Source organism: Heptranchias perlo, chromosome 6 (genome assembly GCF_035084215.1).
Source record: "Heptranchias perlo isolate sHepPer1 chromosome 6, sHepPer1.hap1, whole genome shotgun sequence".
NCBI lineage: Eukaryota > Metazoa > Chordata > Chondrichthyes > Hexanchiformes > Hexanchidae > Heptranchias > Heptranchias perlo.
Window position 1 is genome coordinate 84791678 of NC_090330.1, and position 20727 is coordinate 84812404.

General features: G+C 44.3%; 1 protein-coding gene across 3 annotated transcripts in view; it reads left to right on the forward strand.

The window, feature by feature from the left end:
* Nucleotides 1–20727, forward strand: part of abcc4 (ATP binding cassette subfamily C member 4 (PEL blood group)) — a 376726-nt gene that overhangs the window by 332931 nt on the left and 23068 nt on the right. For all 3 annotated transcript variants that reach the window (XM_067986483.1, XM_067986484.1, XM_067986485.1), the window contains 2 exons: nt 5265–5370; nt 13237–13371. In XM_067986483.1, the coding sequence (XP_067842584.1) occupies nt 5265–5370; nt 13237–13371 (241 nt within the window). The remainder of the gene's footprint in view (nt 1–5264; nt 5371–13236; nt 13372–20727) is intronic.

The window sequence follows — 20727 nt, forward strand, 5'->3', positions numbered from 1 at the left end:
TTCAAAAAATAGCATAAGCAGCAAGCTGGACTGAAGCACAGATCCAAGTTGTATTGTGAGAAGGGCACGGTAATGTAGTGGTTATGTTACTGGACTAGTACTCTAGAGAACACGGGCTCTATTTTAGCATCGGGTGCGTTCCTGACGGGGGGGCTATGAAAATCGGGGATTCCTGGGGCGGGGCGGGAGCCTGGCTCCAACCCGCCCACTTCCAGGTTTCCCACAGACACGCTGACATGTGCGCGCAGCCTCCGCATGTGGGACTCCCGCCGGCAATTAAAGCCGGCGGGGTGCCACTTAAGGTATTTATTTTGGTATTTCAGGTCGTTTACAGACCTGATTAACGAGATATTTTAGGAGGGTTGGGATTTTACAAACAACTGGGACTGTTTCCCGTACTGGGGGAAACACTCCCAGTTCAAATGGACGTGTTGCAGCCATCAGCCTGTGGCAGCTGCAAAGGTCCATTTGACAGGTGGCGGGGGGAGACCCTCACTCATTGCAGGAGGCCACTCTGTCACTTTGGACAAAGTTTGGCCTCCACCACCCTCCTAACAATAAAATTCACCATCTTGCACACTTACCCCGGTGTCCAGACACATGTACCTACCTTGCGGACCCCCTCAGATGTACATCTTCCGGATGGGGGCCGCCATAGCTGCAGCCATGACATCCTCGGAGGGCGAACATCATCACCAGCCTCGCCGGCCACGCCATCCACGTGGAGCTCCACAACAGTGACACATCCACCTGCACAGCAGGAGGGAGGGCAACCGCAGAGAGAGATGTGTCGCAGAGGGCACTACCCTTGCCACATGATCCACAGACTGAGGCTCAGCCTCCTGGACCTCTCTGAGCAGCAGTGCACACGGAGGCTAAGAGTCACTCGACATGTTGTCGTGGACATCTGCAGCCTCCTTCATGCCGAGCTGCTCCCGGCTGGCCTGAGCACCATCTTCTTACCTGTCGCTGTCAAAGTCACCACTGCCCTCAACAACTTCTCCTCCGCATCCTTCCAGGGTGCCACCGGGGACGTCTCTCAGTCGTCTGCACAAAAGAGCCCTGCAAATACACCAACACCCACTCTGCAGTGACACAATGAGTGGCATCAGTTGTGGGTCTTCATTGTGATCCTCAGGAAAGGGCATTATTGCACAAACCAGACAAGATTCGCAAAAACGCGGCAGTAATGGTGCCAATATGATATGTAATGTGAGTTGATCAGAAATTAAATATAAGTAAAAACCATGACAAACCCTCAAACACCCTTGAGCATCCCCTTCATGCTCATGACACGTTTGCCTTACGCTTCCTACTGCACATATGTGATGCATGCCCTGTGGCTGCAGCACAGGTAGTGGCAGGTTGAGTGAGGCTGACTGTGAAAGAGATGCATGAGAGGGTGAGTATGAGATAGAGCCATGAGACTGTATGAGGATTGGGTTGAGTGGTGGTGGCGGGATGAGTACTGGCGAGGTGAGTAAGTGCAGGTAAGATGAGGATGAGGTTTGAGTGGGTGTGAGGGGTGATGTGACAGAATAGTGTTGGCAGTGCAGAAGGAGATGTGGGGTGGGGGCGGTCATGTGGCAGATGGAGTGTAGGGGAATAAGTAAGTGTACTCACTTTGGCTGACCTACTTGGGTCATTGCAGCGCCTCCTGCACTGTATGCAGGTGGGCGATTATGTTGGTGGTGCAGGTGACCTCCTTTGCCACCTCGAGCCAGGCCTTCTTGGTGGCAGAGGCAGGCCGCTTCCTCCCGTCCTCCGGGGGGAAGATCTCTGTCCTCCCCCTCCTCCTCACCCCATCCAGTAAGACCTAGAGGGAGGCATCATTAAACCTGGGAGCAGCCTTCCCCCTGGGCTGCTCCATGCTGTAATTTTTCCTATTTCTTGCAGCATCAGTCAGTGGAGGACTGCCCCTTTAAATAGGGCTCCTCCAGCTGACAGACCTTACTGCGCATGCTCAGTCCACCCACCACGTAGCTCAGCAGCGGGGAACCCGGAACAAGAGGTAAGTGGATCCGATTAGCCTTCAATTGCGCGCAGGGCAGACTGATTTCACCGGGCGCGTTACCCACGCGCCCAGGCGCCCCCCCCCCCCCCCCCCAAACCGCGAACCCGCCGCCATGGTAATATCGGGCCCCATGAGTTCAAATTCCACTATGGCAGTCTTAGAATTTGAATTCAATTTGAAAAATAAATCTGGAAATAAAAAGCTGGTATTGGTAAATATGACCATGAAGCTGTCAGATTCCTTTAGGGAAAGAAAGCTGCTGTTCTCACCCAATGTGGTTGACTCGTAATTGCCCTCTGAAGTGGCCTGCTCAGTCAGTGGACAATAAATGCCGGCCTTGTCAACTCACATTCCATGAATGAATTTTTTTTAAAAGATTCTTTCATTGAGAGGTGGCAAGTTTGAACTCATGGTTTTCCAGCCTCTGTCTAGATGACTCCGAAGAAAACCTAAAGGAAATTGTCAATTGTTGAAGAATTCTCATGTTTACCAATGACATGACTCTTGAGCGGTCCCACTCTCACTCCCTGGACTCACCCGTCCTCCCTTGACTATGATAAGCAAATTACAGGCAAGTTGTAGACAAGTGACATGGAGATCTCCACTGGTATTGACTTTAATTCCTGTTTTTAAACTGTACAAGGGTTTGGACTTTCATTCACCTGTTGTCATTGCAGATGCTCCCCCTTCTCAATCGGCCAGATCTCAAAACTTGTGCTGTCACCACACCTCACCTGACCCCCTGAATGTTCCCAGAACCCAGATGGTTGTCCAATTATTCCCAAAATCCCCCCACTCCACAAGTGCTGCCAGACTTCAGACACCTGAAAGATGCCAGACCCCAGATCTCCCCTCCCAGGCCCTCACACTGTTGAATGCTGCTGGCTCGCCACTATCCCCGAGTGCTGCCAGACTTCAATCTTCTATGAATTCTGCTAGTTCCAGATTCAATCCTCTCCTCCCCAAGATGCAAGAAGCAATGCTTTAAGAGTTGCTGCTTTGTTCGAATTCCAGCCCCCCTCCCCCGAAACACAGTGTCATCTGCAGGGAATGTATTTGAATTGGTGTCATGAGCTGACCTTGCAGAGTCACGCGAGGGCAGCACTCCAGGCAAAACATGTACTCGGCACATACTATGCTGGGACCACATTATCTAGCCTTAATTCCAATTACTGTGAACAGGTTAGTTCCTCTTAAGCACATCCTGAAGTCAATTAGAGGGCATTGTTTCTCTATCGGTTGGCAAGTAGTTGGAAATCTCTGCTTTCACCCCAGGGTCAGAAAATCCAGCACAAAGTGACTGGCTTTCTCTAATATCTAAGATTTATTTTCATCTGTAACAAATTGCAAACTGTGACAGACTCAACTAGACAGTGATTCAGTCTGCAGTAGGGCCCAATTACACCTAGCTGGAGGCTGATATTCCTCATGTCACTGGAGGGAAGGAGAGTCAGGCACCATGTCAGAAGAATGCAGCTCACCAGATGTTACCCCCTCCCCCAAAAGACACAACAGGCTACACAGGCGAAGCTTTGCCTCAGAGGAGTCCAATTCTCAAAAGCTAGTTGGGTATCTCTGTGACTTCTTGTATGAAGAACTCAAGTCACCCTCATCTGCCTGCACTGCTATCTGTGGCTATGAAGGTGATTACTTTCCTCAACCTTATGGCTCAGGCTGAGGCAGCCTTGGGGGTTTTGTGAAACATAGTAAGTTAGAGACACTCCTTAACCAGAGTGCAGTATGAAGGGTTAGTCGTGTAGGTGTTGCTTTAAGAGGATGAAGAGTGTGCTGATTTTCAGTGTGAACAAGGGAGAGCATGATCAGTGCGTAACGTTGCTTGGTTTGGTGGAATGCACATCCAGGAGTCTGGTGCCTCCTGCCTTCAGTCTTCTCGAGTAGGGCTTGCAGGTCAGCACCAGTGAATTTCTGTGTACTTCAACTAGATAGAGCCTTCCCCTGCTGCCCTCTGAACACAGATGGCACTTGCGTGGACATAATTCTGTCCAAGTATAATCAAAATTTTGGTACGGCATGCAGTGAAGTAATCTTAGAGATGAATGAAAAAGCAGCACTGTTCTGTCTTGTGTGCTTGCCTCCCAGAGTGCCGCTGAAGGGTGCGGGCTGAACAGTGCTTTTAAAAGGCTACAGAGAAGTTTCAGCTGCTGGCACCCATTTTAGACTGGGTTTACACCAATGCCTGCACCAATGGGTATGCAAATGAACATACCCAGGAAACTTGCGTGTAGCTCTCTCTGCAGGCTGTGTCGGGTGCAACGTTTTTCTTAGGGGGCAACAGTGGTGTAAATCACATTAAGGAAATTTTAGGCCACACTGTTAGGTTCTTCTTATAGAAGCCTCAGCATAATTGTATGCAGGGCTGCTAATATCAATGTATTCAGTGAAATGATACCCAGATTGCAAACCCATTTAGCATAGGGAGCTATATTTTTTCTAAGAATAAAACAGATCAAAATTGATCACATTTTCAAATCAATGTTAATGGTTGACTGGCTGTCATTCCTAATGAGTGACACATGGCAACTCTGCATAAAAAGTGTGATCACCGCAGTTGTTGGAGTGAGCTTCTTAGTCTTTCTGTGTTACATACGTTCAGAATTCCAAAGTCCAAAGCAAATTTAAAGGGCCTTAAAATTGAAAGGAATCCTGTAAAATGTTGTTTCATTATATGCAATAGTCTTCCGTGTTCTCTCAGATTTTTTTTATTATTCGTTTATGGGATGTGGGTGTCACTGCAAGACCAGCATTTATTGCCCATCCCTAATAGCCCTTGATAAGGTGGTGGTGAGCCGCCTTCTTCAACCGCTGCAGTCCGTGTGGTGAAGGTTCTCCCCCAATGCCATTAGGTCGGGAGTTCCACGATTTTGATCCAGCAGCAATGAAGGAACGGCGATATATTTCCAAGTCGGGATGGTGTGTGACTTGGAGGGGAACGTGCAGGTGGTGGTGTTCCCATGTGCCTGCTGCCCTTGTCCTAGGTAGTGGTGCTACCGAGCCACTCTTGGTGATGGACCACAATTTTCTGTTACCAATACTGTTACCAATATCCATAGCTTTTGGGGTGCAGGATGCCATGAAAAATTTCAGTGGGCATGACCTGAAAAAGTCTGAGAACCACAAATGTACAAAATTAGGGTTTAGATGCTCTCTTTTGATCTACAAACTGAACAATGTCATAAAACTTATTATGTCCACTGTTTCACTTTTAATTCTCCCTTTTGCTTTTTTTAAGAACGGATGAGTTAATTCAGAAGACAATTAGAGAGAAGTTTGAGCAGTGCACGGTACTGACAATTGCACATCGACTTAATACCATTATCGACAGTGATAGAATTCTGGTAAGAAGCCCAAACTTCCTTAAAGCTCCTGTTATGTTGCAGCCTAGGTTTAGGAGGGTAAACGAAATGTGCCACTGTCCCACATTTAGCTGTGGACAGTTTGGTTGTAGCAGACGGTCTGGTTGTGCTATTCTACAAATGCATGGACTGAATGTGACATTTTGGTTAGTGTGCACAAAAAAATAGTGACATCATGACTTCACTACCAACGCACACTGCCTGTGTTGTAAAATTGTTTACAATTGTCTACCAGGTCAGTATGTTTACTGCCCACAGGAAAGCCAGTGGAAAAATGAGTCTTCTGGGTGCCTGATCTTTGTAAAAAAAAATTCTGGCAAGTTAATCTTAATGTTGCTTGCTGCATAAAACCTGCATGGGAGCTGGAGACTGAAGAGCAATATAAAAGCAGCTTTATTGCCTCTTCATTAAAACAACTCTGCAGGTTAGGGTATTAAAAAAAAATTCAGCTTTTATTTGTACTTTGTTTCTGAAAATACTAACCAGTTGCATTTTGACATTTAAATAGTTTCCCTGTTTTTGTTAATTTACTTGACATTTCAATACACAAATTGAAAGTAGAACAAATAGTTTTTTTAATTTACATTTAAGCACTTGCCCCTGCTAAGACATTTAAATTGAAAGATTTTGCTGATGCATCGGGCAAAAGATTGCACCACGATCTAATGTTATGTTTAATGGAGGAAATGTTGAAGTTGGCATGCAATAGTATGTCTTTTAAAAAGTAGTTCACAATGTAAGGAATCCTCCCCAGTTGCAGCTGTGCTCTTTGTGCTATTGACAAAGTGGGGTTTTCTAAAACTGAAAAAAATGGCTATTGTTTGGTAATGAAGTGTGTAAGTAAGACTGTGGCAAGGGAGTTAAAAGTGCAGTAATTAAAATCAGCTGGTGCAGTTGCTTGCTGGAGAATTTTGCACTGTTTATTTAAGCTGCCTAAAGTGTTGGGACATGCACTTTAACTTCTAATGAATCACTGAATGAGCTGTAACTTGATTTTCATGGGCAAATCACATGCGTTACATTTGTACATTTGCTCGCCTCTGTTTCTGAAACGTGAAGAAGACATCTGTGTTGAGGACAATAACCTATTATTCATGGAATCATTAAGAAGAATTTTTCCCTCTAAATGCTGTTTTTCTCCTGTGCAGCTGCCTGACATCTGTGTGCTTTGGAAGGTCTTATTGATAAAATAGTTCTACAGTTGAAGTTCGTTAAGTAGCTTGCCCAGGTGAAAATGAAATTGTCCTATTTATCAAATTTCCTTGTAAGCACAACTAATTTTAAATACATTAACCTCCATTAGCATATGAGAAAATTTCCCTTCTAAATGTCTTCCGTAACTAATATGGACTGCATTTCCAAAAAAAATACTTTACCTGTCTTTCTGTTTCAATATTAACTTCTTTTGAATATGATACTAAGGCCTTTTTTTAACCATTATAACCTCTTGTGCATAGTGTTTCAGTCTCTCTCTTTGACTGAGATTGAAATATACATGTATTCTTACTTATGATCCGGGGATTTGTGAATTATTGCACACATGCAATTGAATTGAATGAGTAACAAAACACTGGAGTGTTATGAAAATTTTACTTCGTGGACTTTTTCTGCCCACTTTCATAGGCGATGCTATTTTTGTTTCTCCTACAACCTGTTACAGCACCTGCAATATTCCAATATACATGAAGTAAGTTTAGATGTTTCTCAATTGTAGGACTAAAATATAGCATAACAGGGCTATTTGGGTGAGGGGGGATGGTGGGTGTAAGAAGAGAGAGAGTGAGAAAAGAAACTATATAGCACAATGTGGCTATGGGAAAGATGAACCATCTTTATCTATGGTGTATCCTGTTTTGGCTTCTTTCTTTCTAGCGCCAGTTTGTAGCCTATGCCACAGTCTGGTGAAGTGTTTATTCTACCACCTTCTGAAGGTGAGGAAGATCATAAGAGCACATGGTATGACCAGTAAGCCAAAATACAGTAATGAGAGTTTCCTGTTTGATTTCTAGGCTCGCTATAATGCCTAGATATTGGGCAGGTAAATGCACACTCTGGGTTATAGAAAGTAAGAGCTCAGCTATGGGAGTGATCTAAGATACTGAAAAATAACACCACAGTAAAATTCCAAAAATGTAATAGGCTATCAAAAAGTACAGGGAAAGGAAAAAAACAATCAATGGAGCTTTAAAAAGAGTGGGGCCACAAAACACACAACACAATAAAACTATTCATTGTAAAGCAGGGAAAGAAAACATACTGCATAACCGAGCTATTTTTTAAAAAAAGGAAAGAAGAAACACAACACACTTTGCAAAAAAAAAGTGCGAGGAAAAAATAAGTACACTACACAGCAAGGCTATTAAAAAGATACTGGGAAAAAAACAGAATGAACAACAGATTTTGTGACAAAGAGTATGGAACATCAAAGAAAGATTAATAGGGTGCAACAAAAAAAATAACAAGAAGGGCAGGAGTGAAGCTGGGAACTTACTTGGAGAGAGCTGCTACTGGAGTTAGGCTGGGTGATCGATGATGCGGCTGGGAGGACCAACACTGGTGTTGATCACATGATCCATTCAGGGCAAGCATAACCAACCGAATAGAACCACAGTGCCAACCATTTTGTAGACTCAGTTGGGTGAACTGAGTCATAGCTCAGTATAAAAATAAGAAAATTGAAACATGACAAAATAATGGCAGAAAGTAATTGTGTCACTTACAAGAAGTGCACCTATAGGTGAGATTTTTAATATAGTAATAGCTATGCATTGTGTTTTTTCCAATAGCCCCATTGTGCAATGTGTCTTTTGTTTGCCTTTTTTTTAAATAACCCCAATTCCATGGTTTCATTTTTTGAAATAGCCCCTGTTACACTTTTGGATCTTTTCTAACCTTCTTACTCTAGATTATTGCAGCTCTCATACCTTGAATAACTCTCATGGGCAAATCCCAACTGCCCCTACCTTTTGAGTGTGTCTTTTGTGGCCTTGAGTTCTCGGTAAGCTTTTGGTAAATGCCTGGGAAACAAACAGCAAACCCCATCTGGTAATTGCTTGTTGCTGCTGGAGATGCCCTGTGCCTCCATTAGATCACATTCGAGTCTTCAAAAGCAATGGAGCATCACATTGGACTTAATTTTAAATTTAAAATATCAAGCAGATTTATTTTACAAAACCTAAACAACCAAGTAAGTAAGTCGTATGATATATAGTTACACGTTTACTGTAAACGACCATCCACCTAACTCCTCGAGTGAACAAAGTAATAAAAAGATTGCCTGTAACTGATGAAAGCTGCAACACTAAGCTTAGTAAATGGTTGTGGCTTATCACGCTGTTCAACTCCCTAGGGCTAATTTCCATCCACCCTCCTTCCCCAGGGAGGCAGGGGCTTGCACCTAGAAACGGGAGAAAAGCCACCGCTGCTGCAGGCTTGAAAGGTCTACAACAACTGAAATGGGTCCTCAGAAACAACAGAAGGCCTCCTATGTCCGTTCTGTTTGTCGTGCAAAAAGAACATACAAACAACGAAGTACAGGAAAAGATCAGCTAGTCCATCAGGCCAGTCCCACAGTGTCACGGTAACCTTGTACACACCATTATCCCCATCCATCACGTGTCCCTCCACCATCCACGTAATCCCATGGGAGAGGCAAAATAAAACAGAGAACAAATCTTAGGCCATTTTAGGGGAAAAAAATGGGAAATTCCTTTCCGACCTTCGAAGGCAGTCACACAAGTTTCATGAGACCACGGTGTCTGGAAGGCACGTTCCCCACTACCCTCCATCTTTTATATGTAGTTATATGGGCCACACTCATAAACTTGTCCAACTTGCTTTTAAGTGCTTGTGATGAACACACACTCAATGCACATGCCAACAACTTGTTCCAAAGGTCAACAACTGTCTGTGAAAAAGTATTTCCTAACATCTAACCTAGTTGTATGCTTACACAACACTGTGGGACTGGCCTGATGGACTAGCTGATCTTTTCCTGTTCTTCGTTGTTTGTATGTTCTTTTTGCAGGACAAACAGAACGGACATAGGAGGCCTTCTGTTGTTTCTGAGGACCCATTTCAGTTGTTGTAGACCTTTCAAGCCTGCAGCAGCGGTGGCTTTTCTCCCGTTTCTAGGTGCAAGCCCCTGCCTCCCTGGGGAAGGGGGGTGGGTGGAAATTAGCCCTAGGGAGTTGAACAGTGTGATAAGCCACAACCATTTACTAAGCTTAGTGTTGCAGCTTTCATCAGTTACAGGTAATCTTTTTATTACTTTGTTCACTCGAGGAGTTAGGTGGATGGTCATTTACAGTAAACGTGTAACTATATATCATACGACTTACTTGGTTGTTTAGGTTTTGTAAAATAAATCTGCTTGATATTTTAAATTTAAAATTAAGTCCAACGTGATGCTTATACTTAGGTTAGGGCCTATCTAACTTGAATAGCCTATTCACACGGAACAAGTGAAATCCTTTCATTATTTTAAAGACCCTGAGTCACATCCCCCCAAAGTCTCCACTTATCTAGAGTATAAAAATTCCTGATGTGGAGATGCCGGTGATGGACTGGGGTTGACAATTGTAAACAATTTTACAACACCAAGTTATAGTCCAGCTCTTGAAACATTTGCCTTGAGGAAGGAGAAAATCTCCGAAAGCTTGTGAATTTAAAATAAAATTGCTGGACTATAACTTGGTGTTGTAAAATTGTTTACAATAAAAATTCCTGGCATTCAAAGCTTATTGTGGTAACTGATGGCCTTTAAACTAGATGTCAACAGTGGCCCTCCTCTGAACCTTTTCCAAGGCCTCAATATCACCCATGTGAGGGGTCAAAAACTGGACACAGAATTCTAGATGAGGCCTGACCAAAGCCTTGTACAGAAACAAAATAGTATTTCCTATTTTGTGTTTAATCATCTTGGTAATACATCCTAACACTCTTCACTTTTGTAATAGCCTCACAGTACTGGTCATGGATCTTCAAAGATTTGTACACTATAACACTGAGATCCTTTTTCTACTCAACAACCTTGAGCACATAATCCTGCAGGATGTACACGTTTGGTGTTGTCTCTACCCATATGCTACATTTACCTGTATTAAAAGACATCTGCCAGATACCAGTCCAATTCCCCCATTGTATCTCGATTTACCTGCAATCTCTTTTTTTCACCTAAGATCCATACACCTGCACATATCTTTGTATCATCCCCAACACCTTCATCCAGATCATTGATAAAGATGGTGAAGTGCAATGGCCCTAACACCAAACCCTGCAGGACTCCACCAGCGACCAATCCCCACGCAGAACCACAGTCATTAAAAACTACCTTATGTCTACAAGAATACAATCAATTCATTATCAAACCCAAAGTCTGCCCATCAATCCTACAGGACTCAACCTTATTTAGTAGCCTTTTGGTGCAGCACCTTGTCAAAGGCTTTTTGAAAATCAGGATGCACAATGTCAACCAGGCTACCGACATCCACAAACTTAGTAACTCCTCAAAAAAATTCAACCAGGTTGGTGAGGCAGGATCTTTTCCAGAGCCACATTGAGATTCTCTATTAACCCCTTCTCTGTCAGGGTGGTCATACAGTGTATCTCGAACAATCTACCTATAACCAAAGCTAAACTAGTGGGCCTATAATTTCCAGGTTCTGACTTATTTCCCTTTTTAAATATGTGGGCCTCTCTCCAGTCCAGAGGAACAATGCCATACCCCAGAGAGTTGTTAATTATACCAGCAAGGGACTCACAAAGCACACACCCCATTTCATTGAGCACCCTTGGGTGAATACTGTTGGGACCAGCAGCCCGATTTGTTTCAAAATCCTTTATCAAAATCCAAAATCCTCCAACTAGAGTTAGAGCGGGATCTAACTTTGGCACTGAATTTTAGTATCATTCCTATGGGGTACTATTGGTAACTCAGAATTATTTTCTGTAGTGAAGGTTGACACAAAGTAGCCATTTAATACCTCTGCCTTATCTTGGGGGTCAACCCAAATCTGCCCTGATGAGTCCTTCAACGGCCCTCTGACTCCTAACAAAGCTGAAAAAGTCCTCACTATTAGAATCATAGAATCATAGAAAGGTTACAGCATGGAAGGAGGCCATTCGGCCCATTGAGTCCACACCGACTCTGTGCAAGAGCAATCCAGATAGTTCCACTCCCCTGCCCTTTTCCCGTAGCCCTACAATTTTTTTCCATTTAATACCACACCTATCCACATCCTCTTCTCCAGTGTCCTTTTGGCTGCTTTGATAACAGTTTTTGTTGCCTTCAGCTGAGTTTGATACCTATCCCTGTTCTCCTGAGTATTATTTTCTTTAAGCTTGTAAAAATATTTCTGCTTAAGTCTAATTTGCCTTTGGACATGACCCATTAGCCAATTTGGTTTTGTTCTACCACATGTCCTGCTTTTAACTCTAGGGATATACATGACTTCCATTGCAAAAGGATAGTTTTGGAGACATTCCCCTTTTCTTCAGTGAATCTTGCCTTCTGGCTCAACTCAAAAGTTGGCAGCCTAGCCCTTCTTAGATCTTCTACTCTGCGTAAGAGATGGGGCCCACTGTCAGTGAGCACCCTTATATTTGGGCCTCCGCCAAGCAGCCACACGGGAAAATAAGGTTGGCAGCATTGTGACATTACCCCACCTCATTAACATTGCATTACCATGCTTGCACCTGTTCTAAACACAAGCTCTTTGCCCTCGCTTGGAGGATCCATTGGAAGTATCCATGATGTGGAGATGCCGGTGATGGACTGGGGTTGACAATTGTAAACAATTTTACAACACCAATTGGTGTTGTAAAATTGTTTGGAAGTATCCAGGCAGTGCAAAGGGAGCAAAGACCCAGGTGTAAATCATAGGAAAGTCATCCCTCTTTCTGACTGGATTGAAAGAGATAATCATCAAACAGAAACTAAATAAAACACTATATTTTGTTGCAGTCCTATTAAATGCTTATTTTTTGTCTTTCTTCTTCTCCCCCACCATCTGCAATCTTCCTGAATGCCTGTTCCCCATTGTTTCTTTCATTTACTTACCTTTTGAAATTCCTCTTTTTACATTCTTGTTTCTCTATTACTGTGCCCTATAGTCTTTTTTTCCTGATGCCACTGTTTTTTTTTCTCCATCCAGCACCCCAAAATGTAAACATTCCACTCCATGCATCCCAACTCTACCCCCCCAATTAGATGCCCCATTACATCCTCAACCTCCTAAACTACTTATTACCCTTGCTTTCCCCTTCACTACTGTACCCTGAGTATGACTACCTCTCCAAAAAATCCTCAATATTTTCTTTGCCAATTATCACTCACCCTGCCCATTTAATACCCCTTTGAAATCCTTACAAATCAAATAACCTGTGTCAACAAACAACATTGTCTCACCTACCATAACCAATGCTATAATGTATCTACTTCCTTATAAAATATCACTTCCTTTGACTCCCCATGGACAACGCCACAGGAGATCAACTAATAATTTGTCATAATTTGTGCCATTGAGAAACCAAACCAACCCCCTGAGGTTTTTTTACACCAGGTTCAATTCAGATTATATAAATCAACCCAAAGATACTGTGTTTCAGAGTTCAGATCAGATCTGAAATCCAGCCTCCCAAAACAAATTACATGGCATTCAAAAAACAATTGCCAAAGAGTCTCCAAATTTGGGTCTTTCTTTCTGTCTGTCTTTCTTTCTCATTCTATGAGTCACTTTCTGGTTTTAAGTTAATACTCACACAAATCCTGAAAACACAGCATGGAAATTGCTCATTTTTTGGTGGACAATGCAACTTAAGTGTTTCTGCTTTAAATGTTGGCTATAGGTACTGGATGCAGGAAGAGTTGCAGAGTATGAGGAACCCTACGTTCTTCTTGAGAACAAAAATGGTCTGTTCTACAAGATGGTGCAACACTTGGGCAAGGCTGAAACAGCTGCTCTTACCAAGATGGCCAAAGAGGTATGGTTGCATATGAAAAGTCAGTGAGTCTGTTTTACATAAGAACATAAGAAATAGGAGCAGGAGTGGGCCATATGGCCCCTTGAGCCTGCTCTGCCATTCAGTAAGATCATGGCTGATCTTCTACCTCAACTCCACTTTCCCACGCTATCTCCATAGGGGTTTTGCATTTCCTTCACAAATTTAAGTTACATATGAAGATTAATTGGAGCTCTTTTCATACTTGTTTTAAAATCAATAGTATAAGCTGTGTTTTATAACACAACTGGCTCCTAAAATTGACCAGTTTTGAATTTTTCTTGCTAAAGTTTTTTTTTGCTGACAATTTCTTTGATCTGATTGTCAAAAGACACAGCTGTGCATCTGCAACAATGGATGAAAACATTCAATTTTATTAATTGAAAATTTTAATTTTAAGTTGAAAAGCAATACAACCACTCACAGGATAACACTAGAGAGGACTTTGTATGTACTAAAGGCTCCTTAACTCTCTACCCTGGTCAACCTGTCTAATACCTGTACAACTGATTTTGAAACTGATTTATTTTTTTGTCTCTGGTCCAGAGGGTATTATCTGGTGCAGCATACAGATATAATCTTGTGATGTGCACAATTGATTAAATGTCACCAAAATATAGGCTGATGGTTAATGCACGATGCATGTGCTCTATTTTTCTGATATCATTCATGCACATGAGTCTCACAATTGATTTTCCACCTGCAAAATTTTGAACATTGATGACCCAACCACACCTCATGTTTTGGTATAATGCTTACACTTTTTGAGGAATTGGAAGTTTCGTGCTAGGGGCAAGATCATGGAAGTGTCTTGTACCATTAGTGCTGATCACCTGGGGCTGATCTGCAGTGTTCGTTTTAAATTTTTACCATTTAAAAAAAAACGCTTTGAACTACTGTATCACTGTTCAATTATTAATATTGAGAAGAGAGGACTACCTTGTCCTCTTGTTTCAATCATTAGAAACTTCACTTGCAGACAAAAGTTTATAATCAGCACTCCATACATTCTTTTGAATATACATGCACAGAAGTCTGCCTTTCTCTTTGTAAGAGTAAATGAAGTGGGTAATACAACCATGGCTTCAGTTCACCTCTGGGAACACCTGCTACAGCGACACAAATAGACATAAGAAGGTCGGTAAAAGAGTGCTCTAAAGTATATTTGAAACTTATTTCAGTGTAGTCAGAAACCTTGGGGTAAATTTTAACTGCGAGCCGGGAAGGGGGTGGCAGGGGGTGGGGGGGGGGGGTGATTTCCGGGTGGAAAATTCGGAAGGTAAGTGAGCGGGTTGCAATGATTGACCTTAATGAGGTCAGTCAATTGCACTTCCGGGTTTCATGCCCAGCAGCCAGCCTGATTGACAGGCTGACTAACTGTCAGGCAGGGAGGCCTGCTGTAGCAGGCCGCAGCCGGGGATCAGAGGGAGGGAACGTAGGCCGGAGAGATGATCCGGGGTGGGGGGGATGGCGGGAACAAGATCGGGGGTGCGGAGGAAGGGGGCGGGGGGGTGCCATGGAAGAGATCAGGGGAAGAAGATCGGAGGTCGCTGGGTGTTGGGTGAAAAGTCAGAGATAAGTGGGAGTCCACCATCGGAGGGGGCGGCCCACCACCGGTGGAGGGGGGGGGTGGGGGTGGGGGCGACCGATCGCGGCCAGGTTGAGCTTGTTGGGCCTGGGAGAAGTATTCCTGCTCCTCCAGGCCCACGAGCAGTACAATAAAGGCACTCACCTCATGGATCCAGCCGTTCCCGCCTGCTTTCACACACCCCCTCCCCCCCCCCCCCCCCGGCCTTCCAGTCCAGCGCCGGATGACATCTCACTCTCTTTCTCGCCCCCACCCCTTGCATTGCAGCTCTTGATGGCAACCAGCCTGTCAATCAGGCTGGCCGCCGGGCTCAAAACCCGGATTGGGCGTTAATTATCATCAATCAGCATGCGATCGCGTCGGAAACGGTGAGCTTTGTTCATGCGGGTTTGCCATGCGCACCTTCACCCCCCCCCCACCGCTGCCAACCCGCCACCATTGCAAAATCGAGCCCCAAGTATCTCAATGAGGTAAGTTGCCCTTTTAAGTATCGGCCCTCTGGCTTTAAGTGGGGACAGGACTTCCTGGTGTCTGCTCTCCACACGCAGGCAAACCTGCCTGGGTTAAACCCAGAAGTAGGTGTGTTGGAGCCGGGCGCGGTCCCAGTCTGAAAACGGAGTATTTTTACTCCCCACCCGTTCTTGGGGGTTAAAATTTACCTCCTTACCTCAGGCTCTTGATGATTCAGTTGACTTCAGACTGAAAAGTATCATATTCAATTTTCTTTCTTCCAGTTTCCACTGGTGCCACACAAAACTGGATTTACAATTGTACCAGAATTCAGACCTCAATTCAGCCTAAATACTGCCTTATGTTATGATTTTAATCATACAACCACCAGAGTCGCCATCATTAGCAGCACAAAGTATAATGGAGCCTTCAGTGTAAGCCCTTTGGGAGCCACACAAAAAATCTAGAATGGGGATGTAAGAGAAGCAGAGTTTCTGTTGGCAAATGAGACAGCAACATGTATTAAAACACAGGTGGTGTTTTAGTGAATATTCTAGAAAGGGGCCATTTTATCGTCATCTCGTGAGAACTACCACATATTACCATCTATGATTTTGTATATTTCAGAAGGACACTGCAATTTAAGGAAACTGTCAAAGTGGGGGACCAATTTCTTTTTCAATAGTGCATTATATATCAGAAATGGCTCAAAGCACTTCACATAGAGTGAGTTACTTTGAAGTGCTGTGATTGTTGTTACATAAACATGGCAGTCAAATAAATATAGAATAACTTACCTGGAAAAGTAATAAACTGACAGCTCTCCCATGGTGTTGCTCATTAAGTCAGAGGATGCACTTTTTTATAATAATAGGGGTGTTATCCACAATGTGCTGATGAAAATACTACAGGAAGTAAGTGTGATACTTAGAGGAAGTGCTCATTATACATTAGAGTTCTAATATTTTACAAATCGATTTCCCGTGCCATTGCACACGGTAAGTTGGAGAATATGCTCATTCTCTTACCTGTCTCTGTCCTCGTGTTGCTGTTTCTCTCTGTCTCCTCTTCTGCTTCTGTCTCTTTTTTTTCTTTCCTTTCCTTTCACGTAGGAGGCGATGGGTAGTATGGCATGTTGTGGCAAGGAAAGGAGCCACCAATGGCTGCATCCTGCATTTGGAGTGGGGGTTTCAGGGCAGTTGAGCTTCCCTTCTCATCCCCTCCCCAATAACTCATGTTTCTCCCCACCCCTCCATTCCCTTCGTGTTTCCTAACCCTACCCCTTCACTTTCCCATTACCCATTCTTGTTCCTACTACCCCTTCAGTCCTATCACTATCCTTACCTTTTCCCCTTGATCTATCACCTCTGCCCCAGTATCCTCCCCTCCACCGTCGCTCACCTCACTCTTAACCCTCATCCACTCTCCTCTACTCCATCTTGCTCCCCATAAAGGTGAGTAGTTAAAGGATAGAGGCCCCCTCACCCTCAATCAGTTTTCCTCTTCCCCCCCCTCCCCCGTTTCTGTCAAAGGCTTTGTTTGCTTTCAAAGTTAAACTTTTTTTTAAAATCAAATTAGAATGAGGAAAGAAACTGCCTGTCTGCCTTTTATCTCCATTTATGTCCTTCTCCCACTGTCTCACTCTCTCCCTCTGAGAAATACACGGTTAGCAATGACCATTTCTGTTATTAAAACACAGATGGCAATAATTATTTGGCTGCTAAATTAAATTTGTTGGGGGGTGGGGGAGATAGGAATTGAAGTAACATTAAACAAAGTAAGACACTTATTCTTTCTTTGATGCCAGTTCTTTCTCTCTTTTCCCTTCAATTTAATACAATTTTTAAAGTTTATACAGCACAAAGTTAAAACTACCACAGGCGTGTAATCAAAACATTGTCATTTCTCTCTCTCTCATATGCACACGCGCAGCAACTTTTTTTTTATAACGCTCTTAGGAATTTTACCTCAGTAAGGCTTTTGAACTTTGCCCTCCTCTTTTTCAACATTATTTGAAGAAAAGCTTGTGGGCAGAAAATGCTAGAACAGTATTGATGCATCCTGGGAAATTGTTCCCGGGAACGGCTGGATCCACGAGGTGAGTGCCTTTATTTTTTATTCGTTCATGGGATGTGGGCGTCGCTGGCGAGGCCGGCATTTATTGCCCTTGAGAAGGTGGTGATGAGCGGCCTTCTTGAACCGCTGCAGTCCGTGTGTCCTTTATTGTACTGCTTGTGGGCCCGGAGGAGCAGGAATACTTCTCCCAGGCCCAACAAGCTCAACCTGGCCGCAATCGGTTGCCCCCCGCCCCCCCCCCCCCCCACCCCCACAGTGCTGTTAGGAAGGGAGTTCCAGGATTTTGACCCAGCGACAATGAAGGAACGGCGATATATTTCCAAGTCGGGATGGTGTGTGACTTGAAGGGGAACGTGCAGGTGGTGCTGTTCCCATGTGCCTGCTGCTCCTGTCCTTCTAGGTGGTAGAGGTCGCGGGTTTGGGAGGTGCTGTCGAAGAAGCCTTGGCGAGTTGCTGCAGTGCATCCTGTGGATGGTACACACTGCAGCCACAGTGCGCCGGTGGAGGGAGTGAATGTTTAGGGTGGTGGATGGGGTGCCAATCAAGCGAGCTGCTTTGTCCTGGATGGTGTCGAGCTTCTTGAATGTTGTTGGAGCTGCACTCATCCAGGCAAGTGGAGAGTATTCCATCACACTCCTGACTTGTGCCTTGTAAATGGTTGAAAGGCTTTGGGGAGTCAGGAGATGAGTCACTCTCCGCAGAAAACCCAGTCTCTGACCTGCTCTTGTAGCCACAGTATTTATGTGGCTGGTCCAGTTAAGTTTCTGGTCAATGGTGACCCCCCAGGATGTTGATGGTGGGGGATTCTGCGATGGTAATGCCGTTGAATGTCATGGGGAGGTGGTTAGACTTTCTCTTGTTGGAGATGATCATTGCCTGGCAGTTGTCTGGCGTGAATGTAACTTGCCACTTATCACCCCAAGCCTGGATGTTGTCCAGGTCTTGCTGCATGCGGCAACGGACTGCTTCATTATTTGAGGGGTTGTGAATGGAACTGAACACTGTGCAATTATCAGCGAACGTCCCGATTTCTGACCTTATGATGGAGGGAAGGTCATTGATGAAGTAGCTGAAGATGGTTGTGCCAAGGACACTTCCCTGAGGAACTCCTGCAGCAATGTCCTGGGGCTGAGATGATTGGCCCCCAACAACCACTACCATCTTCCTTTGTGCAAGGTATGACTCCAGCCACTGGAGAGTTTTCCCCCAATTCCCATTGACTTCAATTTTACTAGGGTCCTTGGTGCCACACTCGGTCAAATGCTGCCTTGATGTCAAGGGCAGTCACTCTCACCTCACCTCTGGAATTCAGCTCATTTGTCCATGTTTGGACCAAGACTGTAATGAGGTCTGGAGCCGAGTGGTCCTGGCGGAACCCAAACTGAGCATCAGTGAGCAGGTTATTGGTGAGTAAGTGCCGCTTGATAGCACTGTCGACGACACCTTCCATCACCTTGCTGATGATTAACATAGAAACCTAGAAAATAAGAGCAAGAGTAGGCCATTCGACCCTTCGGGCCTGCTCTGCCATTCAAAATGATCATGGCTGATCATCTAACTTAGTACCCTGTTCCCGCTTTTTCCCCATATCCCTTGATCCCTTTAGCATTAAGAAATATATCTATCGCCTTCTTGAATACATCTAATGACTTGGCCTCCACTGCCTTCTGTGGTAGAGAATTCCACAGGTTCACCACCCTCTGAGTGAAGAAATTTCTCCTCATCTCGGTTCTAAATGGCATATCCTGAGACTGTGACCCCTGGTTCTGGACTCCCCAGCCATCGGGAACATCCTCCCTGCATCTAGTCTGTCTAGTCCTGTTAGAATTTTATATGTTTCGATGAGATCACCTCTCATTCTTTTAAACTCTAGTGAATATAGGCCTAGTCGACCCAATCTCTTCTCATACATCGGTCCTGCCATCCCAGGAATCAGTCTGGTAAACCTTCGTTGCACTCCCTCCATGGTAAGGACATCCTTCCTCAGATAAGGAGACCAAAACTGCACACAATACTCCAGATGTGGTCTCACCAAGGCCCTGTTTAACTGCAGTAAGACATCCCTGCTCCTGTACTCAAATCCTCTCGCGATGAAGGCCAACATACCATTCGCCTTCCCAGCTGCTTGCTGCACCTGAATGCTCGCTTTCAGCGACTGGTGCACAAGGACACCCAGGTCTCGTTGCACCTCCCCTTTTCCCAATCTATCACCATTCAGATAATAATCTGCCTTTCTGTTTTTACAACCAAAGTGGATAACCTCACATTTATCCACGTTATACTGCATCTGCCATGTTCTTGCCCACTCACCCAACTTGTCTAAATCACAGTGGAGTCTCTTTGCATCCTCCTCACAGCTCACATTCCACCCCAGCTTAGTGTCGTCTGCAAACTTGGAAATGTTACATTTAGTTCCCTCATCCAAATCATTGATATATATTGTAAATAGCTGGGGCCCAAGCACTGATCCCTGCGGTACCCCACTAGTCGCTGCCTGCCACCTGGAAAAAGACCCATTTATTCCTACTCTCTGTTTCCTGTCTGTCAACCAATTCTCAATCCATGCCATTATATTCCCCCCAATCCCATGTGCTTTAATTTTGCACACTAACCTCTTGTGTGGGACCTTATCAAAAGCCTTCTGAAAATCCAAATACACCACATCCACTGGTTCTCCCCTATCTATTCTACTAGCTACATCCTCAAAAAACTCCAGCAGATTTGTTAAGCATGATTTCCCTTTCATAAACCCATGCTGACTTTGTCCAATCTCGTTAATGCCCTCCAAGTGTTCTGTTATCACATCTTTTACAATAGATTAGCATTTTCCCGACTACTGATGTTAGGCTAACTGGTCTGTAATTCCCTGTTTTTTCTCTCCCTCCTTTTTGAAATAGTGGGGTTACATTTGCCACCCTCCAATCTGTAGGAACTGTTCCAGAGTCTGTAGAATTTTAGAAGGTGATCACCAATACATCCACTATTTCCAGGGCCACTTCCTTTAGTACTCTGGGATGTAGATTATCAGGCCCTGGGGATTTGTCAGCCTTTAGCCCCATTAATTTCCCTCGCACTATTTTTTTACTAATACTGGTTTCCTTCAGTTCCTCCCTCTCACTAGACCCTTGGTTCCCTAACATTTCTGGGAGGTTATTTGTGTCCTCCTTTGTGAAGACAGAACCAAAGTATATGTTTAATTGTTCTGCCATTTCTTTGTTCCCCAT